This window comes from Tachysurus fulvidraco, chromosome 20 (genome assembly GCF_022655615.1).
Source record: "Tachysurus fulvidraco isolate hzauxx_2018 chromosome 20, HZAU_PFXX_2.0, whole genome shotgun sequence".
NCBI lineage: Eukaryota > Metazoa > Chordata > Actinopteri > Siluriformes > Bagridae > Tachysurus > Tachysurus fulvidraco.
Window position 1 is genome coordinate 9,620,228 of NC_062537.1, and position 25,685 is coordinate 9,645,912.

At 37.4% G+C, this 25,685-nt stretch overlaps 3 protein-coding genes across 5 annotated transcripts in view; 1 reads left to right on the forward strand and 2 right to left on the reverse strand.

Annotated features, from left to right (window-relative positions):
• Positions 1–17,574, reverse strand: part of ttc3 (tetratricopeptide repeat domain 3) — a 33,434-nt gene extending 15,860 nt beyond the window's left edge. For 2 of the 3 annotated variants that reach the window (XM_027151462.2, XM_027151443.2), the window contains exons 1-17: positions 17,444–17,574; positions 16,463–16,535; positions 16,326–16,359; positions 16,075–16,234; positions 14,368–14,446; positions 14,191–14,256; positions 13,130–13,259; positions 11,990–12,075; positions 11,722–11,816; positions 11,388–11,450; positions 11,216–11,270; positions 10,911–11,103; positions 10,708–10,756; positions 10,510–10,597; positions 8,904–8,949; positions 4,741–4,789; positions 1,858–1,942 (exon numbers count right to left, since the gene is read on the reverse strand). In XM_027151462.2, the coding sequence (XP_027007263.2) occupies positions 1,858–1,942; positions 4,741–4,789; positions 8,904–8,949; positions 10,510–10,597; positions 10,708–10,756; positions 10,911–11,103; positions 11,216–11,270; positions 11,388–11,450; positions 11,722–11,816; positions 11,990–12,075; positions 13,130–13,259; positions 14,191–14,256; positions 14,368–14,446; positions 16,075–16,234; positions 16,326–16,359; positions 16,463–16,528 (1,344 nt within the window). In that variant the 5' untranslated portion in view covers positions 16,529–16,535; positions 17,444–17,574. The remainder of the gene's footprint in view (positions 1–1,857; positions 1,943–4,740; positions 4,790–8,903; positions 8,950–10,509; positions 10,598–10,707; positions 10,757–10,910; positions 11,104–11,215; positions 11,271–11,387; positions 11,451–11,721; positions 11,817–11,989; positions 12,076–13,129; positions 13,260–14,190; positions 14,257–14,367; positions 14,447–16,074; positions 16,235–16,325; positions 16,360–16,462; positions 16,536–17,443) is intronic. The other variant, XM_027151452.2, reaches the window with a different exon arrangement.
• Positions 17,575–17,639: 65 nt separating this feature from the next.
• On the forward strand, positions 17,640–21,612 carry LOC113645720 (phosphatidylinositol glycan anchor biosynthesis, class P). The gene is made up of 5 exons (XM_027151510.2): positions 17,640–17,959; positions 18,142–18,244; positions 18,349–18,421; positions 19,465–19,583; positions 20,623–21,612. The coding sequence occupies exons 2-5, from the start codon at positions 18,163–18,165 to the stop codon at positions 20,730–20,732; spliced, it is 384 nt and encodes a 127-aa protein (XP_027007311.1). The 5' UTR covers positions 17,640–17,959; positions 18,142–18,162; the 3' UTR covers positions 20,733–21,612.
• Positions 21,613–23,952: 2,340 nt separating this feature from the next.
• ripply3 (ripply transcriptional repressor 3) lies at positions 23,953–25,402 on the reverse strand. The gene is made up of 4 exons (XM_027149765.2): positions 25,255–25,402; positions 25,113–25,170; positions 24,960–25,015; positions 23,953–24,876 (listed from the first exon to the last, which is right to left on the reverse strand). The coding sequence occupies exons 1-4, from the start codon at positions 25,347–25,349 to the stop codon at positions 24,693–24,695; spliced, it is 393 nt and encodes a 130-aa protein (XP_027005566.2). The 5' UTR covers positions 25,350–25,402; the 3' UTR covers positions 23,953–24,692.
• Positions 25,403–25,685: the final 283 nt, after the last annotated feature.

Consider the following 25,685-nt stretch of genomic DNA (forward strand, 5'->3'; position numbering starts at 1 on the left):
ACTCACACACACAAATTGGGCATTGCATTTCATTAGACCTCCAGAAAAAAAAGCCAAACATTTGTAAATATTTCACTCTTTTGATATGCCTTTGCCTAGCAGAGGGCAAAAGATGATCTCCCAAAATGATGCTACACACACAAACACACACACACACACACACACACACACACACACACACACACACACACACACACACACACACAAGCATTGGGCATTGCAATTCATTAGGCCTCCAGACAAAACAAAAGCTACTCATTTGTAAATATTTCACACTTGTTATATGCATTTGTCCAGCTGGGGACAATATCTTCTCTTCTCTTCTTCATCTACCACCAAGCTTTACACACACACACACACACACGTTGTGTTTTCATATTCAAATTATATTATGCCATGTTTTGAGTGGTGTGTGTGCGCGCGTGTGTGTAGCCCGTTTTTGGGTGATCAGATGGCATCTTGTAGGCAAAATAGACATAACAAGTGTTAAATGTTCATAAATGTAAGCTGATCACACAGGATGGTGATCATTGTAGAATTTTTGATTTATAAGCATTCAAGTCACTTTGACCTGGAAAAAAAACAGGTTTTACTATTTACTGACATTAAAAATGGTCAAAATGGTTTCAAAACAATCTCCTGGCTTTGAAATATACCAGCCTGTAATTGTGCATTAACTTTTTTGCCTCTACAGTGAAAATAATTCAAAATGTCTTTTTTTTTTTTTTACTAGAAAATGAGGCATTTTGTATATAAATAAGGTTTATTATACGAAATATTAAAATGTTTTTTGCACAATACATGTTAATATGTTGTGAACAAGTTAGACAAAAAAGTGGGAAAAAAAGGCTATCATATATACTTAATTTTTTATAAGCAGTCAAAACAGACAAGGTCAAGTTGACTCGGCGCTCCTATTTGTATAGGAATTCAGAAGAGGTCTGCAGAAGGGTTAACATGGGCCTTCATTTATCTATGAATAAAGCTGTGTGTACATGATTGTGTAAGAGAAAACTGGACTAAAAATGACTACCAGATTTGCTGGATGACCACCAGCCATAAATATAAAGACAACAAAAGCTAAATTAGACATGAATTAAGTGAGAAAATGGTTTGACAAGAAACAGGAAAGAAAAATGTACATCTAGTGTACTCAGGTGAAACATTTTTTTAATTCAAAGCAAACGGTCTTAGGGGCGCTTGGGCAGAAATCAAAAGCCTTTCTGATGTCATGGTAGAAAATGCGCGTGTCTTCACTAAACAAGTGAAAAGTGCTTGAGTAGTGAGTATATAAATACAGTGGTTTGAAGCTTACCAGATTTGTCACTTATCAATTATTACTGGTTCTAATAAAGTGCTGCACAGAATTAAAAGATGATGTAAAAATAACCAAACGTGTCAATGCAGTCCGTCGTCCGTTTATACAGTAGCTTTCTTTATTTGTATGAACTTATTTTCTTTCATTTACTCGAGTTGCTTTCTTTACTTTACCATATTTAACTCCGTTAAGCCCATTAATAATTATATTTGTGTCTAACTAAATAAATAAATAAAATTATTCTTGTGTAAATTAACACAAACTAAAAAGCATAAAAATATAGGAATATATGTTTTTCCAATGTCAAATGTGTAAACCTTGTGTAACATTTACAAATAAATCTGTTCTTATCCACCTTCATAAACAAAGCCTGATGTTTGCATATTTTTCATGCATTTCAAAATCTAGACAATATCCAGCCTATTAAAAAGGGCACTATGTAACATTGAGAAAACTTTTATAACTGCTCAAACCTATAGCATAAAAAAAGAGTCACATGCAATCATACAGTAAACAGAAGTGTGATAGGTTCCATTTACCTGCATTGGTGGCTGTTTATTCTTTACAAAGTGCTTCTCCTGAATGCCTGATGCTGATTTTTTGGCCTTTCGGTCCCCCATTTCGCTAAAAGTAGAATAGGAACAGAATGTGTATAAACATGAGATACACACTTAGAGATAAACAAAATGGAAATTCATTTAAAAAATGAGTGCTGAGTGCTGGAGCCTTCAGAAGCCTTAAACCTTCAGGGCCAGAGCCTAATTTAGAACCAATTCTTTCTTTTTCAACAGCCAAAGCACCGGCTCTGAATAAGGAAAAGTGGTTCTTAAGTAGCACCAAAATGTTGCTGGTCTAGACTTAAGAACCGCTTGTGTCAGGGGCTGTGAGCGGGGCTACTGTTAGTTTATGTACCTTAAGCACACTAATGTTTAATACACTTTTACTTTACCGCAATATGATCAATTATCAGCACACATGATAATAGGTAGCTACATGCTAACTTTTTTCTGTGTTAATGATAAAATAATGTTATGTACTTTCGCGATTACAACCTCCGTTTATACAAATTACATGGAGCTGCACGTACACGTTGCATTCGCTGCGTTTGGATGCCAATGTAGGTTCACAAAGCCATGAGCATTAATCAGTAAAGAAACATCCACCATTGTTGACGTGTTTGCTGCCTCTGCGCTAAAGTTGCTGTGTAACGTGACACATATACAGTGATGTCAGACTCGGCACTGTGATGGCTCTCTAACGGATGGAAAGGAAAAGCGGTTCCTAGAAGGATCGCCAGTGGAACCAAGATTAAACCAGCACCAGTACTAACTCTGAACCAGCACCCGGTTCTTTTTGGTGGAAAAGGGGCATGAGATGCTTGCTCGGTCTTGTGTTATGGTTACCTAAAGGCTTAAGTAATTTAAACCTATTTGGTTAACTAATGCTTTGCACACTACAACCTCTACTGTTTAAGGGACTGTTCTGTATTTATTACTGTAATTCATGTCTCCAGTTTTATTCACATACGTCATGCTATTTATAAAAAAAATTTCCCCCTAGGCCTTATATTTCATTATGTCACTGTACGGCCAATTTCATTATGGCTGTGAATTTTAAACATAATTATAAAAATATAGTAAATTCTAAATTTTGCACTGGTTAGATTCTAACTGATCCTCTGGCTGTGTTCTTGTACTTGGCTCAATAACAATAATGCTAAATCTAATTTGTCCCGAATTCACAGCTAGTCTACAGCAATTCTAGCAAACAGGAAAAACCCCAACCTGTTTATTACTTAAAAAAATGCCAGGTGACTGATAACGAAACTAAGTCTTTGCTTTAAAGCTCAGTAAAACTTCTGTGGCATGTGTGACGGTAAATGTTGGCCCGTACAGCCCTCACAGTCTTCTCTGTATGCTATGTCCTGTATTCTGAAATTCGGATTGAGGTTTAGTGACTACATTATATACCGACAACTTTAGGAGAACTGTGGCTCTACTAAACACACCCTTTGGCGGCAGAACTAGTCTATTATGACAATAAAATAACTTGAATTCAAGTGTTAGTTTTCAGTGTTTTGTACGTTCCTGCCATGTTAAAATCTAGTTAGTTTAAAAATCGGTACTCTGCCATATATTAAAAAACAAACAAAAAACAAAAACAAAACCAAACCATAGAATGGAAAAGTAGATCCCTCCCCCACCAAAGTTTCTACAGCTTGGTGACAATCATAACAAAACCCCATAACTTTCCTGTGCACAGTGAGTCAATCATAACACTTATCATAATGCATAATTGATAAGGACTAGCTTTGTACACTATTTTACTTATTAATTATGAATGAGTGGCCACATTCATTAGACAATTCAATATAACAATATTGTTTAGATGTTTGCTAGCTTGTTGAGGTAGAATAGCAGGTTTAAAACCGATTTAAGTTACTAGCAACATTTTTCCCCACTGAGAACATCAGACAATTGCATAACATTACAGAAGGCGTACAGGAAGAGCAGGCAAGTTACAGGAAGTAACAAATGATTCTTGAAATTTAGGGACTAGTGTTAAAAAAAATAGTGCCACCACTTGTGATGTGCTCTAAAACATTCCCTCTACAGAAACATGCTGAACAATCAAAGGCTTGTGAAAGAGAACCTTCAAACAAAAAGGTGGTAAATATCTAAATATTAAATAAAAAATAAAAAAATTAAAAGTTTTTTAAATTAAACCTGCACCATAAAGCAAGTTCATTCAACTAACCCAGAAGAAGAAGAAACTATTAATAAAGACCTAACCCAACTATTAATGTAAGTCCTCTTGACATTGTTAAGTTGTTTTAAAGTCTTGTTTCCCCATAAATGCACCATTGTCTTTACAACATAAAGCTCAACAGCAGAAGAGGACAGAAACAAAAGTGAAACTACTGACACAGCTACATGTAAGACTTTAAGCACAATAAATACAACACGACTAGCAAAGGTTACAGCTTTTAGAACAGAAAAAAGGCTCCACACCGAAGTGCTAACAACGTTTCTGTTACCACAGAGCTACTATTTATACATGGCGTCGTCTTTTAAACAGAGACCAACATGTGTTGACCTGAAAAACCTTTACAGAACATTAGAAATTCAGATGTTTGTTAAAACTGCGTGTGTGTGTGTGTGTGTGTGTGTGTGTGTGTGTGTGTGTGTGTGTGTGTGTGTGTGTGTGTGTGTGTTTGTTTGTGTGTGTTTGTTTGTGTGTGTGTTTGTGTGTGTGAGAGAGAGAGTGTGAGTGTGTGTGTGAGTGAGTGAGAGAGAGAGAAACACACAGAAAGAGAGAGAAACACACAGAAAGAGAGACAGAAAGAGAGAAACAGAGAGAGAGAGAGAGAGAGAGAGAGAGAGAGAGAGAGAGAGAGAGAGGTGCTGTTCATCTTAAGTTACCTTTTAGCCTCGGTCGATTTGTCCTCACCTTGATGCTCAGTCACGGTTTCTGAAATCAGAAAGTTCAGTTTATGAGGTGACGATAATCTTCTCCTCTCCGCCACACAACACAACTGAGACTTAAACAACAACAGGATAGGAATTTGAGAATGTGCGCGCGCGCGCGCGCGCACGCGCACTTACTCACTCTTTTTCCCCAAAAGCGCACTCAGAAAAGCAAAAAATAAGAGTGCGCGTGACACTGACACACACACACTGTTATTGACAACCGCCTCTGAAATGCCAGTCACTGAACACACAAAAATCTATAAAACATCGGGTAATTTTACAAAGTATAGCTTCCCTATTGGCCGAAAACTTCACTGCACGTGTAGGCGTTGTTATATGGGCCACGTGACTAACTTTTTCACCCCACTTAACTTCCCATGATTTCTCGACTTGAACAAACTGCAGACTTTCTACTTCCTGCTGCAGAGTTCGCTCATCTTGAGTCACACCTATACAAATTAATGCAAACAGGTTTAGAAATATGCAACGTTTGTGTTGCTTCACAAAATGAATCTTTACTTACAGTGTGTGTAGGTAGAAATGTGCACACACCTTTACATTAATTACACTGTGTGTGTGTGTGTGTGTGTGTAGGTAGAAATGTGCACACACCTTTACATTAATTACACTGTGTGTGTGTGTAGGTAAAAATGTGCACACACCTTTACATTAATTACACAGTGTGTGCGTAGATGGAAATGTGCACACACCTTTACATTAATTACACTGTGTGTGTGTGTGTGTGTGTAGGTGGAAATGTGCACACACCTTTACATTAATTACACTGTGTGTGTGTTGGTGGAAATGTGCACACACCTTTACATTAATTACACTGTGTGTGTGTTGGTGGAAAATGAATCTGTGCACACACTTTACATTAATTACACTGTGTGTGTGTGTGTGTAGGTAGAAATGTGCACACACCTTTACATTAATTACACTGTGTGTGTGTGTAGGTAAAAATGTGCACACACCTTTACATTAATTACACAGTGTGTGCGTAGATGGAAATGTGCACACACCTTTACATTAATTACACTGTGTGTGTGTTGGTGGAAATGTGCACACACCTTTACATTAATTACACTGTGTGTGTGTGTAGGTGGAAATGTGCACACACCTTTACATTAATTACACTGTGTGTGTGTTGGTGGAAATGTGCACACACCTTTACATTAATTACACTGTGTGTGCGTAATGGTGCAGATGTTCTAACAGTTTCAATCTGACTCTATTTTTATAGATTACTAGACAAGTTTTGCTGTTTTAAAAAAGTTCTCACTCAGTTATTTTTTTAAAATACTATATTTTGGGAAACGAGTATTATTTCATGTATATGTTGTCAAATATTCTATTTCTCATGGAAATTCCAAAAAGAAGTCAGGAGGCGAAAATTTTTTTATGTGAACATTTTTTTTTTATAAAACCGTATATTCCTTCTCAAAAGTTCTATTTAATAAACTATACGTGTTTTTCTAAATAACTGATAAAATTTTAAATTTCTAAAGAACTTTGATATTTTAAATACTATAACACACACATATTGTATATTAACACCACTATTAAATTGGGAGTTTTCTGTGACGTAAAAAAACAAAAAATGAAAGGTCGGCTTTTCGCCTTGAGCAATGCAGAAGTCCACCTTTCACTTTTTGTTTTTCTATGTCACAAAAAACTCCCATTTTAAGATGTATATAAAAAGACATTTTACTTCCCAAATTTTATAAATTATTTTATTTTAGAAGTGTTAATTCCCCCTACATTTTGGGACACCTGGTATAATTGCTTGATTCTGAAAACACCACATTCCCAATCACATTTAAACTCACATTATATAATAATTAGTATAAAACTGCAATTTATTAAAGTGACATCCCTCTCAAATAATGTACAGCTATTTCTATAAGCTTTTTCTTCATGGTAATGCCAAGCTGGAAAAGCCATGAGCTGCAAAGTGTTTGCAAGCAAGTACAGGACTTCATTGTTGAAAAATATTAATCGGGAGAGGATTAAACACACTGTAAATGTAATCAGCGAGTAAAGAAAATATGGCATAATAGGTGACATCACTAAGAAAAGATGTCCTTTGAAAGATGACAAAGACCAATAAAAACTAGTTCCTCACCAATCCCATACAATCTCTCTAAATTACATGTAATAATGTGTTATAGTGATGGGACAAAGGCTCACTTTTTTGGCCATAATACTTAAGGATATGTTTAACGGCACATCAAAAAACAACATCTGTGTTCAATGAAGCATCATGACAGTAGCTTCCTGTTTTAGGGCTGATTTTCGTCATTTCATTTAATTTTTCATTTCATTTCTGGCATTTCACAGACACCCTTATCCACAGTTACTTACATTTTAATCTCATTTTATAAAGCTGAACAATTGAGGGTTAAGGGCCTTGCTCAGGTGCCCAGCAGTGACATCTTAGTGTACTTTGGATTTGAACTCACAACCTTCTGGTCAGTAGTCCAACAACTTAACCACTAGGCTACCACATCCCTACCATTCGTCAAATGGAGCTGGTGGTACAACGAGGAGAAGTTTTAGTTCTCAGTAGGACAACAACTTGAAGCACACCACCAAATCAACTTCAGCAAAACAAGATCCAAGTCTAGATCTAAATCCAATCAAAAATTTTCAGGAAGACCTGAAGAGGAGTTGCTTTTCCATGGAAGAATGGTGAAATATTGCCAAGCCAAGATGGGCCAAAGTGAATGACTCGTACCCGGAATTAGTGAGTGCCATGATAAAGTCTAAACGCAGTTCAACTAGCTAGTAGTTTAGGAGTGTTCACACTATACAACCAGGATATTGTACAACCCCAAAAATGATTTTTACCGTTTTTAAACTTTAATTCATAGGTAGCAGTTGCACAATACATGTAGAAATCTTTCTACAGTATATAAAAGGATTTACATTGGTTTCATTCTCATGTAATATAATCTTAGCATAGTTCCATGCTTCAATACTATGCAAACACTGCATCAGCTACTATTAAAAGGCACACAAAGTAGATTTTTAGAGCTTTCTTAATATCTGGTTAAACCAAAATATACTAAATCAGAATCATTATATTATCTGCTTTATCTTCCAGATGCAATACAGAGTGTTCGGACCTTAGCATTAATGTCAAGTAGTTTATCGGGCGACACTTAAAAAGCATAAAAAATACAAAGTAAAGAATGGTACTACTCACAGGAGGTTATTTGTGCTTCTCGTTTAAACAAATCAGCCCAGACAAGCAAATGTCAAGCCAAGAACTGACCAGACTTTTCAACAATCACACACAGACATTGCACACACACACACACACACACACACACACACACACACACACACACACACACACACACTCAGGATTATGTATGTATGTATGCATGTATTATAAATCACTGCAGATCATTCACACATTTGGCCTGTTATTATTTATTTATTTATTTATTGCAAGAGTGGGGAAAAATATACAATAATTTAGAAAGGAATAAATAAAAAGTAAATATTGTAACTTTTATTAAATATATGTTTGAGGAAACAAAAAGCCTTGGCTTCCTCTGGTCCCTTAAATGTCTGATCATGACTGAACAGGTCTTGGCATGTTTGCTGGAGCAATGCCAGGTTTTAGCTGAAGCACATCCCATTCTTATTGTTTAGTTTATGATTGTGAAAGAAGTGTTTATGCAAAAGTGTAGCACAAGCACTGCCTGAACGTTCTGATACTTTTTAGAAGTAATTGTCAAACTACATAAATTAGTAATCGTTTGTCAACAACTGAAACCACAGTATGATGAGACTTTTTCCATGTAAATTTCTGTCATTTCTTTCTGAAAAGGTTAACTTACTTAGAAATTCATCTTATATCCTTTATTCAGTTGAAATATATATATATATATATATATATATATATATATATATATATATATATATATATATATATTATATATATATATATATATTAAAAGTTCTATGTTTATGTTCTATGTTTATTCTATGTTTATGTTCTGTAGAGCTGCTTTGAGACAATGTCTATTGTAAAAAGCGCTATACAATTAAACTTGAATTGAATTGAATCTGAGCATAATCACACTATAGTACATGTAACTCACCTAAAGTTGCTGATGTTTCCTCCTGCTTTGGGTCTTCTGCTTTCTGCTACATAAGAACATAAATGGTTTTGTATTCAATACTCAGACTTTAACTTAATTAAAATAATAATAATAATACATAGATAACCGTCATTGATATGATCTGAAGTGAGGAAACCAGGTTTGGATGAATAGTGCAATTATCCATGTAATTCTTATGTCCTCCATCAGCCTTATCATGGTGTCTTAGCTAAAGATTTTGCATTCTTTGCCCACATTTCCTCTGCTTCCATAAAAAAAAAAAAAGTGACAGTTGCATGAACCTGGCAACCCGAGAGGTAGGGGTGAAGCACGAGCTGGCCCGAGAGGTCTGCGGGAAAGCCGGGCATTTCTGGGACCAGGGCCGCTGATGGAGGTTGGGGCACTGGATCCGATTCCTGAAGCACCACAGGCCACCCCCAAGAGAACTGGGATATACTGCATTCCAGTAAGTGTTCAGTGGGGTACGATTCACAAATGTGTTAATGACTATGCCTGTGACTAGTATAAGTGGTTAGGCACGGCTTGATTTTATTCAACACTAAATTTAAAAAACTCTACCAAGGCTAAAAAGACACATTTCACTCCTACCCCAACACTACCATGTCCCGTGAAAAAAGATCTGACAGTGTTTCAGAAGGTCATGGGCTGGTGTGGCTCCAAATGAATAAAACCACCTGAGACCAAAAAGGAGGTGAGGCAGTTCCTATGGCTGGCAGGCTATTATACTAGGTTTGTACCAAATTATTCAGACATCACCAGCCCGCTAACTGACTTCACTAATGGGAGCACCGGACCTGGTGCAGTAGACAGAGCTGTGCCAACAGGCTTTCAACTAAAGTTTAGCTCATTGTGGTGCTCTGCTTAACATCCTCCTAAAAACTAAATTATGGGTAATTTAACAAATAGGTGATAAAAATGCAAAACCGCTCCAATTTCAGAAAATATCAGGCAATAAGATTTTGCTGGTGGTTTTTCAAGCTTGCGTGTGTTACAGAATTTGGTATAGGCATAAAGGTGCGCCCTCGCCTTAAGACACTAAGATGACGTTACAGTCATGCCTTTGTTGAATGAAGTGGGCTGTGGACACAAGGCGAAGATGATGTATAGTGCACCTGCAACATTCACAGCTCAGTATTTTTAGATTTTTTTGATTTCCTCATCTAGTCTGGCTATTCTCTTCTCAGCACGCTCTTCAACATTGCGTCTCTGCTTTTGGATCTCTCACTGGTATTGAAGAAAAAGAAAAAATAATCCAGTCTGAGGTCCACAAGCAGGAACACAATCTTCACCATTCTGTGTAAACTCTAGAGACTGTTGTGTGTGAAAACCAGTAGTTGCTTAAATACTCAAACCAGCCCATCTGACACCTTCAAGCATGTCACCAGATCACGTTTTTCAACATTCTGATGTCAGTTGTGAACACTACCTGAATCACTTGCCCTATATTCGCATCATTGTGTGCACTGTGCTCATTTAATTATGAGCAGGTGTACCAGTGTTCGTAGTACAGTGTCCAGTGAGTGTGTATTTGTTCTGGTGCCACCACTCTATTATTATATTTATCATTTCATTTTTGTTTTCTCACCTTATTCTCAAAGTTATGAGCTGCCTCTGGGTCTTTATCTGGATGAACATGTTGGGGCATGGGATCAACTCCACATGCTTCTTCAGGTCTATGAAAAATCAAAGCCCAGTCAAACCAAATAAAAAAAAACATAAATAAATAAATAAACAAACAAACAAATAAATACATAAATACATAAAAACATGTTCTTTTGCAAACCTTTTACTGGATCCTTTCTTAGCTTCTGTTTTCTTCTGTTTTCCTTCAGCTGGAAACAATTATAAATTTAACAGGGAAGCAGATGAGAAAAATGTTTTTGTAGAGTTTTGCCGTTTTACTGTTTAGGTAGATATGATTCTAGTTACACAGATTATTCTTGACTTCAGTGAACCCATAAACTGAAAAAAAAAGTGCTTGATCACCTTCTGAACAAGCTGTGGCTCTGCCTTTACTGCTGCCCTCAGAAATCTCAGTCATGAAGCGACTCCGTTGCTGCTCGAGGTCCCTCATTCCCTCTGGATCAGCTCTGCAATAACTCTGAGCTGTCAGGTTGGCTTCTAATGCTTTTTCTCTAGCTCCATGGTAGAATAAAGCATCACAGAAACGATAGTGGCCCTGCAACGTATCAACAGGTAAAAACAGAGAAATTAGTGGGGAAGTGAAAACCAAGAAGTGAGTGCTGGGTGGAATGACCTATATTCAGACTGAAATAGCAGAAGTTGATTACCTTTGCCCAGTCTCGTTGAAGTAGAACAGCTCGTTTACCATCACCCATTGCTTTTCTGAAAACATTTTTGAATAAATATTGCTTCATAAATAAGTTGTATAATGCTTCAATAGAATTGGTAGAATATTTACTTCAATATTTAAATGTACTGAAAGGGTTATATAAAACGTACAGGTATTTTTCACAACGAAGATAGCAGAGTGCTCTGTTCCCATACAAGAAGTGATTGTTGGTACTGAAACACAATACATTACATGATATATTTACATTTCCAACATTTCAGCAGACGCCCTTTTCCAGAGCGACTTACATTTTCAGCTCATTATATACAACTGAGCAATTGAGGGTTAAAGGCCTTGCTCAGGCCTTGTGTCAGCTTGGTGGTCCTGGGAACTCAACCTTCCAATCGGTAGCCCAATACCTTAACCGCTAGGCTACCACACCCCTTATATATATGAAATGCAGTTCATAATTACTGCACTCAAGTCAGAGAATTGGGAACTTACTGATATCTAATGGCCTTTGTGTACCATTTAACTGCAAGTTCGTAGTTTTTCTTTTGAAACTGTTCATTCCCTTTGTTCTTCATTTCTTCACTTTTCTGTATAAAAAAAAATGAACGGTGAATAATGCTGTTGTTTTTTTTTCCGAAGAGGGTTGTATGCTATTATGCACATTATGGTTATCTTTTGGATAAAATAATGTGTAAACTAGACTTCAATCTGATCCTGGCACATTGGTCTAAACAAGCTAACAATATGACTGAATTCTTACCTGTAAACACCAAGGCTCTGGATTTAATGACAGCTCCCTAAATGCCTGATTTTTGTCACATGACATGACCTTTATGTACTGAGAATCTGAAAAGACAACATATAAAAGGTAGCATTGGCACATTTTGCTGCAAAGTATCTCCCCCTTTTAAAATGCTTTTCACTTTTGAATGAAAAGAAGAAATGTAGATATTTAAAGAGAGTGATGTTCAGCTGATGTAGGTTTTAGCATATAGGTCAGTCTATGAAGGTTTAAGGGATCCTGACTGGTAAAAAGCATGAAACCTGGCCATGCTCTCAGGGATGGAGTGATGATATTCTCTCTCTCCAATCAGTCACAGTGACACTAGCGGATCACAAGCTCATGTATGTATGTAAAAGAGGGTGGATAGCACTTTCCTCCGAGTATGTGATGCCATTAACCCTGATGACGCATGAGCTAGAAATAATGCATTCATCCTACTGTATGTGACTAAACCCAAGACTAGCATTTCTGTAATATTAATTAAAAGCTATTAAACAGTATGGATAAATTTTAGGCTATAAACAAGTCACCTCGTGCCAGTCGGCAATAAAGATCTTCACAATTTTACCCTGTTAGATTTAAAAATAGCAAAAGACAGATTTACTTATCTAGGAATCATCCTAACTTGGAAGTTTAGCTCTATAAGATAAGCCAATTAAACCCTGGAGGCTGAATAAATACGGTTTTAAAGACTATTAGATCTGTCTTTTTTAGGCAGCAGTTTATCTGGAATTATAAAAACCAGGGAATTAAACAAGCACATCATTCGAACATGGGGTGGAGGTCTTGACTTTCCAAACTTCTGCTGCTATTACTGGGCAGCTACCATCAGAACTATATCAATAACATTCATTGATAAAACTGGACAATTGGACTGGCTCAGATTAGAACAGAATGAATGCACTCCTTATGATCTTGATGCTGTGATTACTTCACCAATAATGGGTGTGTAAAAAAAAAAAAAAAAGTTCTTGCTTTCTTGAAACCTGCCTTCTTCATAGGTACATGTTATGCCCTAAGCTTCAAGACTTTCAGTGTAAGATTTTTCCCTCTGAATTCACCTTGTTGCCAGGACTTACTACTCTTAAAATTTATTTATGGCATTTACAGACTTACACTCAAAAAAAACAAAATCTAAAACTTGGTGGCGTATTTGCTTTGGTCCAAGTTGAAGGATCTTCCTGCTTAGACCTGGAGTGCGAGATTCATTTAACCAGTTGACAGCCTTTACAAGACCTTCCTCCTCCTGTGTAGAGGAAACGTGTGAGTGAGAGAGAGAGAGAGAGAGAGAGAGAGAGAGAGAGAGAGAGAGAGAGAGAGAGAGAGAGAAATGCAGTGTTTATTTACAACTCAAACTCGCTAATGACTTGAACGACTTCTCTTTCACACAAGAGACCTTAACTACAAGACCCTTAAGCTCTGTTTGTTTGTTAAAGAAATGCAAAGATTTCAAGAAAATGCCTCTTCTAAACTAAAAAACATCATGACAATCTTGCAGACAGAGGCACCGAGATTTGATGCCGGGAGCAACAACTCTCCAGGCCTACACAGTTATGCATACACACACACACATGCACAGTATAAAGATATGCACTCATCCCCCAACCCCCCATCACACGCCTTTGCCGCTTTGTACCGCCAATCTGACAAGCGGGTCTGTGACCAGCGAAGATAAAGGCTGCAGGACCCGAGGGCTGCTTGTCTGTGCTGGATTACCTCCACCCCCACTCCCCTCCCCTGTTGCAAGTCGTGTGTTTATGGCGTACCGTTTATGTGCTTATGTTGCTGAGGTGTTTTTCCTGTTCCCACACTGTACTCCTCACCAGAGCATAGTCTGGGGGTTGTTTTTTTTTTTTTTTTCTCCTCCCTTCCCTCATGTTATTCTGTATTTCTTTTCAATTAGCGGTCTTCCTGTCCTGACCCCCCTTGTCGTATTGTATGTATTGTATGTATGGACAGGTTGATGGTTAATTTCACGGTACCTGTGACCAGTGATAATAAAGGCTGCTACTACTACTACTTCATGAGATATTACAAAGCTGAACTCATTTTCTAACACAATCATTCAGCTCTGCTGTCGTAAAAGAAAGTTAATGGAAATCATTTTCAGCTTTTACCACAACACCGTGTAACGGTGCTATAGTCTTTCAGGATTCATTCATCTTTTTCAGACTTACCATTTTAAGACACATGCTAATCATTACCAGCTCTCTTGCCTTTCTCTCAGGATCGTTGTCTGCCAGCTATAAAGACAAAAAAAAAAAACCTGACACAAAATACTTCATAGCCACATTCATTAGATGTATTTATGTATTACAGAGATTTCATGCCACACAGACTACTTTAATACTTACACATTTTTCCACTGTGTCAAGAATGAGCTCCAGAATTTCAATTTTTTGCAGCCTTTTCACACTCATATCGTTTGAAACGCTGCAAATGATGGGGGAAAAAACAACAACATTCAATCAAAATGCAGCCTGTGACATTAACATTAAAGTGGTTTCATCGAGTTCTTTCGAAATTTGGAGTATAATCTTAATAAAAGAAAAAAAATAAAACCTTTCGAAAAAAGCTGAAATTTTAATGTCTTTTACCACGTGTTATTAAGATATTAAAGTAAGTTACAATAATTTATAGAATTATATAGAATATAGAATTATATAGAATAATAATAGAAAGGTTTCATCATGGGATACGGGTGAGAAAGTCAGAAAGACTTGCAGTGACGTCTCCTTCTGCGTGAGCCGACGTGAGCCGTGCCAGCAAAAATACAAAATGCTCCACAAAGCACAACATTTTTCTTTTCCTTGCATTTGTCACGAGTGTTTTTCATTTCAACTAACTTTAGGATTTAATGTATGAAATCATTTTTTATTTTAAACCTTTGCATTTTGCTGGTTTCCATAGTGACCCCTTGTCATAACTTTAATCAAAACATTTTTCTTGTCTACACAGACAAAAGTTGACTAAAACTAATGCAGTAACAACGTAGCACTGTACACTAATAGTGTAGGCACTGAATTGATTTGAACAAGGAAGCCAAATAGAATTGCAACATTTTATGATGACTCGCATAGAAATTTATCCAGATGGCCTTTGGCAATCCCAGTAACAAAGTTACTACTAGATCTAGAACTACTAATGTCTCACACCGTATACTGTTAAAGCCATCAAACGTACAAAATATTGTATTTATATATAAGTGTGTGAGTATATACTGTATGTGTGTGTGTGTGTGTATATATATACACACACACACAAACATTTTAAGCGTTATCACAAAGCAGCTGTTAGAATTCATTCGTTAGGAGCCATGGACAGGAAGGAAACTGTCCGTCAGAAATGACTGACAAAAAGAGCCTATCCTCATCCAGACAGTGACTTCTTGACCAGTATCCCATCATGCACCACTTTAGTATGTCCATCATAGTTGTTATGATCCCATGAATACAGGTGAACTTATCTACTGTATCAAGGCACACAAAGCTGCTGTTTTCCTTTGATTTCTTTCTTCTTGTTTCTTATTGTCACTCTTAAAAAAAAATTACATCCAATTCCTAATATTTGCGACTGAATGATTCAGTTTGTTTTTTTATGCAAGTGCTTAATCATAAAGCATTTGGTTATTATTTATTCTATCCCATATCACCATACACTGCCTTTTTATATTATTCAGTTTAAATGTTTTGGGGTTTTGTTTTGTTTTTTCTGGTGAAACTGTAAAACATTTCTGAAATGTCCTATAAAGAAAGTCATGGTGTTGGTAGAACACTATAAACCACGCAGTGAGCCATTTGACTAAGAATGGCAACACACCCGGAGTCATCCTGCTTAGACCTGATTTAAATGTAAAGCAAACTGAGTCACTTTTTTGGAGCCAGAGAGCAGCCTGTAGGGGTTAATCAAATTCTTACTTACTTACCAAAGGAGCATTGCTCAATGTGCTGCAATGTTTTTACAGTGATTTCTCCACCTTCAGGAATTTGTCTATGATATATGACTCAAAAGATGACAATGGTTTGACATGCTTAGATCACTGAAGCAAAACAAAGACTCACTTGTTGTCTAAGAAGCCCATGTTCACAGCCCAGGCTGTAGTGATGTGACTGTCCTGTTGTTTGTACAGTATGTGCCACCAGAACACTGAGATATGCAGCAAGTGTCCTGCCTCTCTTCTCTGCTCGAGCTTTATTTTGCCCCACCGCTTATAAAAAATGTCTAAAACAAATGAATGGAAAAATTTGCCTTTTATTCAAAGTGGCTCACGTGAAGCAGTAAGACCTAACAATGGAAATTTGTGTAATCGTACCAGGTGTCTCCACATGGATGAATGGAAATTTGTCCTGAAAAAAAATATATATATATTCCAATCATCAAGAGGACTTTAATAGGATTTATTTCTTCTGATTGTCACCTCATAGCTGAACGGATGTTTTGCACACATACATTTTTAGTCTTGGGTTGGACCAAATCCTGCCCGTCTTCAACGTCAGAATCTTCAGACTCGAACATCTCACGGCTTAAACAGAACACGTACGTTTGTTTAAACGTAATATTTTCTCAGGAACGAAATGTAACAAAAGCAAATTGGATGAAAAACACAGCACTTGGCACTTTTACATAGAAACATTACCGTAGAAAAGTACTTTTAAGTTCAACGTTTACAATTTTGTCCACATTCAGTAACACACAAAAGGTATAAAATAAAAAGAAAGAAAGAAAGATTGATAATTTATAGGCTCATATGAAATAACAAACAAGATAAGGCGACAACCTCGCCTTTGGGGTGTTGAAGTATAATTTTAAGATTATATGATGTGGTAAAAACATAATGGTGGTGATTCAAGCCTCCAAATCCAACCAACCAACCAGTTCAGCTTGTTTGGCTAAAATGTAAACACAGCCCCTGTGACTCAGTATACAGGGGTCTAATCCACTAGCTCTGTCTCAAATCAACAAATGCTCACTACCACACTCCAATAGTGCACCATAAAACACCCTAAATTGCCCTAAAACACCATAATGAAGAGTTTAACAACATTAAGCCTAGAACACAACGTATCCAAAGGATTGTAAATCACTTCCGGTCGTTATACATGTTAATGTTTTAAAGTACACAAGCTCTAAACTAAGGTCTTATCGACTATCAGTAAATACGTGACTAAGCCGTTATACGTAACAAAGCTGAAACAGAATAGATAGAAGAAATTAATGGTTAGAGAAAGATTTTTAAAAAAAAACTGTCTATTTGAGGTCTGCGCATCTTTATGGGATGTAAATATCTTACATCCTGAATCGTTAGCATTAGCACGTCTGGATGAACAGGCCAACTAGTTCAGAACAAAGAACACAAAGACCGCGTTCACACAGCTAACATTGCGATCTTACACACATAGAGACCGAGTATTAAAGATAACTGTCACCAACCTTTCTGTCGTTCCCCAGGGCTGAAAAAGACTCCAGCGACATAAAGACACGTACGTTTTACTCTAGCATGAGTTATGAGCTCTGGCAACATAAACAGGGTTAGTGTCGCCCCCTGCCGACGTTATGGGGAATAGAATAAAGCAGTCATTTCTTTCCGGGAGGGAAAGTAATAAGAAAAACGTGTGTTCGTTCCTTGTTTGTTTAAGTCTGATAGTCGATTCCCAAAAGAGTTCACTGCCTGTTTGAACGCTGTTAAGTTGATTCCGAGTCGTATACTTCGGCTCTATTCCTATTTCTCTCTCTTTCTCTCTATTTTTCTCTCTCTCTATTACAAACACACACACACACCTTAAAACCACTTCAATCTCGGAGTATATCGGAGTCGATTCTTTAGACTTATAAATCGAGCAGATTTACAGGTTACAACGTGTAATGCTGGTCCAAACCAACAGATGGCAGTAAGCAGCACTGAAAGACCCTGAACCGCTGGAAATACAAACTATCCACACTCGAAAGGGAAGTATTGTGTTGGTCGGGTAATATGTAAATATTTGTATGTAGTGAATTTGATTGTGGATTTAAGCACCTTTATCTTCTCGAATAAAGTAATATAGCAGAGTCTTAGCTGTGGCTATATGCGTAGCGTTAACAAGCCCGTACTATTGAGTTGTTTACTATGTTAGTTACCTGAATTACAGGTTATATTATTATTGTTCATCATGGTAGAAAACTCTCCGTCGCCTCTGCCTGAGAGAGCCATCTATGGGTTTGTGCTGTTCCTGGGCTCACAGTTCGCGTTTTGTAAGCATTTTAACGTGTTACACTAATCACAGAGTCTAAATCTTCTCTATCTGGAGGTTTATAAATGTTCTAATTTCTAATGTGTGTGTTTTTCTGTGAGTCAGTGCTTTATTTAGTTTGGGCATATGTTCCTGAGACCTGGCTCCACGCTGTCGGATTAACCTACTGGCCTCAGAAGTATGTGAATGTTATATGATAACCTAGAATGACTGAGACAAGACGAAATAGTGTGCCTTTTGTAATAGACATGTGCACTCAGTCAATATTAGTGTCAGCACGGGAATGTGACGTCATCCTTAACTACTGGGTGATCTTTTTGGGCAGTGAGGAGGAGGAGAGGAGGGTGGGAGGGAGGGAGGGAGGAAGGGAGAGAGAAGGAGGGAGAGAGGGGAGTGGTGAGAGGGAGAGAGGGGAGGGAGAAGGAGGAAGGGAGGAGGGAGAAGGAGGAGGGGAGGAGGGAGGGAGGGAGGGAGGGGAGGGAGAAGGAGGAGGGGAGGAAGGGAGTGGGGAGGGAGAAGGAGAGAGAAGGAGGAAGGGAGTGGGGAAAGAATGGGGGAGGGGAGGGAGAAGGAGAGAGAAGGAGGAAGGGAGTGGTGAGAGGAAGGGAGGGAGGGAGAAGGAGGAAGGGAGGGAGAAGGAAGGAGGGAGGGGAGGGAGAAGGAGGAGGGGTGGGAGAAGGAGAGAGAAGGAGGAAGGGAGTGGGGAAAGAGAATGGGGGAGGCGAGGGAGAAGGAGAGAGAAGGAGGAAGGGAGTGGGGAAAGAGAATGGGGGAGGGAGGGAGAGGGGAAGAGAACAAGAACAATTGCCCCACATTGTTCATTTCATTCGGCAGGTGTAACAGTAATCGACTTATTGGATATATTTAATTAGTAAAAACAAATGAATTATTTTATTGCTGTGAGTCTGATATAAAATTAGTCAGGACAAAGTAGTAAGGATAACACTTTTAAATTGTAGATGGTCAGAGAGCAGAAATTTGTTTCTTATTTCAATATCAGAAATTCTTAAGAGATTCTTAAAATAATGAGTGTCTACTTTTGTGTGTGTCATTAATCACCACTGTGGAGTGTAACATGACAAAGAAATTCAACAAAAAATTTGGTGAACAAAAAAATATTTTTTTTGTCCTTTGGTAAAAAGAGTTAATTTATAAATGAGGCAAAAATTAGGCATGTATGCAGGAACTATCTAAATAAATAACTCCAGGTTATTTCTCCAGGTATTGGGCTCTTGCATTGCCGATTTACTTGCTGGTTGCTTTAACTGTGTGCTTTGTGGTGCTGTTTGGAATCAATATGATAAAGACGGCTCCCCTGTGCTCTGTGGACAACGTCACAGGTAAAACACAGTGTCTCCATTTGATTATATGTATTCTGGCTTCATAATTTGTGGTGCTGCACTGGCTCTGGGGTTCACACTCCATGTTGTAACTCTATATATCCGTCATATGGCAGTTCGTGTTCTGTGGATTTTTTTAAATACACATGTAAATGTTAACTTGTTCTCATCCATGTGCTTGAGAGTGTATGAGAGAGTTTGAGAGTGTGTGTCTGAGTGTGAGACTTTGCTTTTGACACCATCGCACAGATTGGATTGCGATCTCTGTGCATTAGGATGAACTGATACTGTTAGAAGACATTGTGACAAGATTTGACATGATTGAGTATTTTCCACATTACTCCAATCTTGGCTCATTAAGTCAAGTCGTCAAGTTTATTTATAAAGCACTTTTTTTTAGACAACAAGTGTTTATCAAAGTGCTGTACATACAGAAAGTAAACATGGTTTATTAATACAAACACACAAATAAAAGAAAAATACTTAAGACACAATAAAAGAAAGCATTAAAGTATACAGGATTCACTATATATTCAATATATATTCAATATACCATCAGCCTGAGACACCTTAAATGAATTCTAAACGTGAATAGACTTTTTCTCTTGTTCTGAATAGAGAAATAAATGGATGTCATGTAGAAAGTTCTGGTTTCAGGTTATATTATTCATGGCCATGACACAATAATTGGTGACCGCGGGATACTTAGTCTGAGGCTTTTAAATTTTAGCTTGCGGCTTCAGAGTATTAATTTTGTGCCACTGTCTTGACAACTCATCTTAGCAGCTCTGTGGTAACTTATAATGTTAACTCAAACATGTATTTACATCGAACACTCGACGTATTCAAGACCTTATTCAGCATTGAATTAGTAAATTGTATCATTAACTCATACGTAGCTAATCTTTTGCTTAATAAATTTAGAATTTTCTCAGGACAGTATTCCATATGTGATGCTTGTTGATATATCTTTACTCTTTACGCATCTCTTAGTGGTGACAAGTCTGTCTTGTAATTATTCACTTCTATTCCTCATCAGATAATTTTGCTAAAACGCAGCTTCAGGATCCAGGCCAGAAAAACGCCATACCTCGACTGCAAGATCTGTCCATTAGTGAAGTCAACCATCGTTTCTACATCACACAATGAACTCTGAGACCCCAGGTCCTGGCCCTGAGATGCCATGTTCCTGCATGATGCCTCATGTCTCCAAATTTCTGATCTGCATTGATCCATACAGATGACCAGCATCCAGGATTGCTTTTCATCAGCCCTGGCTTCTGGAGTTTGCTGAGGTTTTAGATGCACCTTTTCCATCACTCACGCATGACAGGACAGACATTTGACTTTAAGGTGAACTCTCAGTGTCAGTATGGTAAACACATGACCCTTAGAGGGGGAGCCTAATCATGGCATTAAGCAGTGGGGAAAAGTGGCTGAACAACTACTCGTGTAGAAGGACTTTTCACAGTCTGCTTGAGAGGAAGTAAAAGTAGGAATGCAAAAGCAGTGTGAGAACTTTCATCTTTCGTCCAATAAATAAAGCTGTATTATAGTTTTAGCTACTTGTCCATTTGATTGTGTTTTGCTTATAGTAACTGGAGCTGCTATCAAAATGTGCAGCTTAAACGGCACATTAAGCGAGATTTCAGAATGCCGTCGGGATGTTGTACCACAGAACTATAGAATTTTCTTTAGTATGATTATTTAGATTCAAAATAGAAACAAAATCATTTTTAAAAAATCTATAATAAATTATAAAGTCTAAAGTGTTAGATTTATTAATACTCCAGTCCTCAGTTGTCTGTGATCTCGGACAGGGTTCTTGACTGTATAACTTAAAAATCACACGACGTTCATGGAAATCATTAACTGCCGTTTGTTTTTTATGGTTATTAATTTGTCTGTCATAACTGTAAGCCTGATAAACTGGTCACTTACATTGAAAACAAACTAAACTAAAAGTGACTCTCAAACGAATAAAGTCTAAATAATAATAAATTCTGTCAATTTTGAACAGATTACAACATTGTCGTATGTTGTTTCTTGGATGATTACTTTAGAAGGATGAAGCCCAGTGCATGATTAATTTAATGTAAGAAGCAGCTTTATAGCGGAGCTGTGGAAATTGTCCAAGATGCTCAGAACAACCTTCTAAGTCAATGTTGTTCTAAAGTACACATGCCTGATCACCTCAATCCCTAAAGATATAGATTTAAATCCAAAGGATGTTCATACCAAATACTGATCTGATTTATAACTAGGTCTATTTGATATATTTATTTTGGGTGATTTTTCTTTTTTTGAAGTTTTGTTTAGATCTGTTTATATTCTTTATAAGAATCTTTCATTTTCATTGCAAAAATGCACAGAACTGAAGGTTCTTTACATTTTCTGTAGAAAGTTTAGACGTGTGCGTGTACATAAAACATTCTATATTAACTTACAGAAATGATCGATGCTTTTGTCTTTTTTTTTTTTAAATCTCACTAAAAATAATAAGAATAAAAAAGCTTCCTTTTAGACTACTGCTATATGGACACATGCTCAAATCAGAAGTACTCGCTGTAGAGCTCAGTGGGTTTCACCCCTTGACCTCAGACTAGAAGTGAAATGGTCACCTGGCTATCTGTCCATCTCAGGACTTCACAGGAGCTCTTCAATCAGTCTGCTCACCTCTCCTGCCCTCACCTGTCCACCCTTGTCCTGTCCTGCCCCTCTGTCCCCGTCCCTCCTGCAGACAGGTAAAGGGTCGGCGGCCGCCACCTCTGCAGATAACCCGTCATAAACAAACAGAGCTGGTGTCGAGTGGCTGCCCACTGTTTAACCCTACTATTACGTTCTGCTCAGACCTTCATCTCCACTGCCTTTTACAGAGCCGGACTCTGGAGATGGGAAATCAGATCGAATCTGTATATCGACTTTGCATTCTTTCATAAATAAACCATGTGTAAAAGCGGTGCAGGGCCTTCATTAGCCTCTGCCCTCTTAATATGTAACAGATGATATACACTCACTGCACATTCATGCAGTTTAATCAGCCAGCCATGTGGCAGCAGCACAATTTATAAAACCGTTCAGGTACAGGTTAAGAGAATCAGGTAATTTTCACATCAGACATCAGAATGTTGAAAAAAATCCCTGAGACTCATGACATGTTTGATGGTGCCAGACGGGCTGGTTTGAGTATTTTCAGAAACTGTTGCTGAAAATGTCTAGAGTTTATACAGAATGACACACACACAAAAAAAACATCCAGTGAGGGATAGTTTACCAGACAAAACGCCATGATGTTGAGACAAAACAAAAATGAAGAAAAGTGTGATTTTTGATGTGATTTTCATCATATAATCTCAGGGAGTTTTTCCCTGCCACTGTCACTGCAGGCTTGCTCATTAGGTATAGATGTGAGAAAGAAATAGTAATTTCATTTTTAACTTTACTGCTTGTGTAAAGCTGCTTGGAGATGATGTGAATTATTAAAAGAGCTTTACAAATACAGTGAATTGAATTGATGGACATTGGTACCAGATGGGATGGTTTAAATGTTATAAATACTGCTGAGGGGAATTTCACACACACAACAGTCTCTAAAGTTTACACAGTATGGGATAGTTTGATGCGTTAGCTTACACTCCTCTATGGGTTCTGGTTGGTGGGAAAGCTCACATAGTATGTTTATTTTAAGTAAGGAAACAAAAAACGCATTACAACATAGCCCAAATATTTGAATGACTGACTGTGTCTGCAGTTATATTTACTAGCAGGCTCAAAAAATTTCTGGTACACTCCAATTTATTTATTTCAATGCGACATAAATCTAGACATGGAACAAACCAAAAACACCAAATGGTCTGATAGCTTTTAAATCACATTTTAGACCGTTTCTATATAATATCTAAACCTCCTTTTTTGAACATGTTAGTTAGTGAAGAAACATGGAGCGTCCCAAGTTATATAAGGGTAGTGTAAATGTTTGTACTCAGCTGTATCAGCTGTCACAGAGTAGGAGTTCAGACCTGTGATTTCCTGTAAACAGCTTACAGTGTCTTTTACAATCAAACTTTGGCACTCAACTGTATCGCAGTATTTTTTTAACTGTATTATGGTCAAGTTTGTCGCATTGAACTAGCTTTATAATGCAATATTTAGGTGATTATGGAAATAATTTGTTTAATTTCATGTTAGATCATATTTTTCAGATTTTCATACTTTTTAACGGTATAAACAATAACTATTTCATATCCAAAATTGCAAAAGATTTTCTTCTTACATTGTGTACATTACGTTACTAAGATGGTTTACATTATTAAGATGGTTTGTAATGTTTGTCGTATGTATGACGATACAACATGAAATAGACAAAACATTTACATTTTTTAAATTAAATCTTTATTCGTTGCATACATAATAAAAAATTACAAATCCCATAAATGTTTAAGAGGATAGTAAAACACACATTTATCAAATTTAATGAAAATGCAATATGTGATATTAAATATAATATATACCATTCACTGTACAGAATTCCATGTGCTTGAATTTGAACCAGGCTGCATTTTGAGTCTCCTCTGCACTCCAGAGGAAGGAGAATATGATGGAGTAGGTTTGACACTAGCTTAGGTTAAAGGTGTGTTTATGCTTTATTTGAGTAAACTCGTGGCATCGTGTCTCAGTTCCGCTGTGTATCCACGCACCGTTCCTGCTTCCTGAGACTGGCTACCATGATCACCTGTTCTTTCATAAGTTTGTTTCCAAAACAGCACCTTTTCCTCAACAGGAGTAAAGATCTCCACCACCAAATCCAGCAAACAGTACAGCTATACAACTCAATACAACCCAGCTGTGTTTACTCCAGGTTACATTTCCTAGACTTGGATTTTTCAATTGCATAATAAATAGTCCTTATTCCACAGATGTTTCACTGAAAATGCAGTTTAGTGTATGTGGATAAACAGCATCCAGCTCTCCAAAGCCCATTCTTCAGGTCAAGCGTAAATTCTGGCTGGTAAGTAGAATCACAAAAAAAAATAATGATCACTAACCAGTGGCTGTTTGAAGCTCTGTCAAATATCATCAACTACAGTCCATGAATCAAGCATCCTTTCTTTATGTGGCTCTTTTTACTGGAACCCAAAACTCGGTCTCGGTTTCATCTTCATCGTCATCCTCCTCTTCAGAGCTGGAGTCATCATTATAGAAGTGTAGAGTGGCTTGAACAGGAAAGCTGGCAAGAACTTTCTTCCCCAGGTGAGACAAATACTCGTGGATTTTAGATCTTGGCATGAACAGCCTGTTAGGTGAAGCTTAAAACATTATTTACATGATATTTTTGGGGGTATATAATTTTTTAGGTACACAAAAGTTAAAACAAACCTCACTGGGTGATGAAAGCCTTGCATGTCAGACACTTTCTTGGATCCAATAGCTTTCTATAACAAAAAAATAATAAAGCATTGTAGAGCTGAGAAATCTTCGACTCCTATATACAATATGATTTCTAAACAATAAAGAGACTTTTTTATTTACTTTTTTAGAATGACTGTCTGACACAGAGGGAGTCCATGGTCTCCATATTACAGGACATCTGTAAAAAGAAAGCAAAAAGTTCAGCAAAAATAAAGGCAAACAAACAAAAAGCAAAAAATGACAGACAACTAATGAGTTATACCCAGTGAGCTGTGCACCGAGTCCTATCGAATGGCATCTGTTGGCTTGTGTATGACATACAGGTGAGATTTTTGCAGCTACACCAGGAGGAAGCATCTTTCCTATCAATGACAGACTGCTGTAACAGAGCAGAGACCCTGGACTTTATAAAGGCTCCAGCAGGAGGGGGCGGGGCGAATAGTGACGTCACACTCACAGGGTGGGACAGCACGAGCCAAACACACACGAGCAATGAGCATAATAAACCCTGTATTAAATTATGCCATATTTTATTGTAGATTAAACCACACATCTGCAAAGGTGCTTAAACTTTGGCTATTGCTTTACAGTTGAATAAACCCAATTGATCACGTAGTTCAATTTTTGTATTTATTTTTTAATCCATATTTTTTTGCTATACTCATTTTTTAAACACCATAAGGAGAGACACTT

Excerpts from the sequence above, each read along its gene's own strand:
- ripply3 (XM_027149765.2), bottom strand. The coding sequence starts at position 25,349 with ATGCTTCCTCCTGGTGTAGCTGCAAAAATCTCACCTGTATGTCATACA. Across the intron at positions 25,171-25,254 it reads CTCGGTGCACAGCTCACTGG|ATGTCCTGTAATATGGAGAC; the intron begins GTATAACTCATT and ends TTCTTTTTACAG. Across the intron at positions 24,877-24,959 it reads GGCTTTCATCACCCAGTGAG|GCTGTTCATGCCAAGATCTA; the intron begins GTTTGTTTTAAC and ends TTCACCTAACAG.
- LOC113645720 (XM_027151510.2), top strand. The coding sequence starts at position 18,163 with ATGGTAGAAAACTCTCCGTCGCCTCTGCCTGAGAGAGCCATCTATGGG. Across the intron at positions 18,422-19,464 it reads TTAACCTACTGGCCTCAGAA|GTATTGGGCTCTTGCATTGC; the intron begins GTATGTGAATGT and ends TTATTTCTCCAG. Across the intron at positions 19,584-20,622 it reads CTCTGTGGACAACGTCACAG|ATAATTTTGCTAAAACGCAG; the intron begins GTAAAACACAGT and ends ATTCCTCATCAG.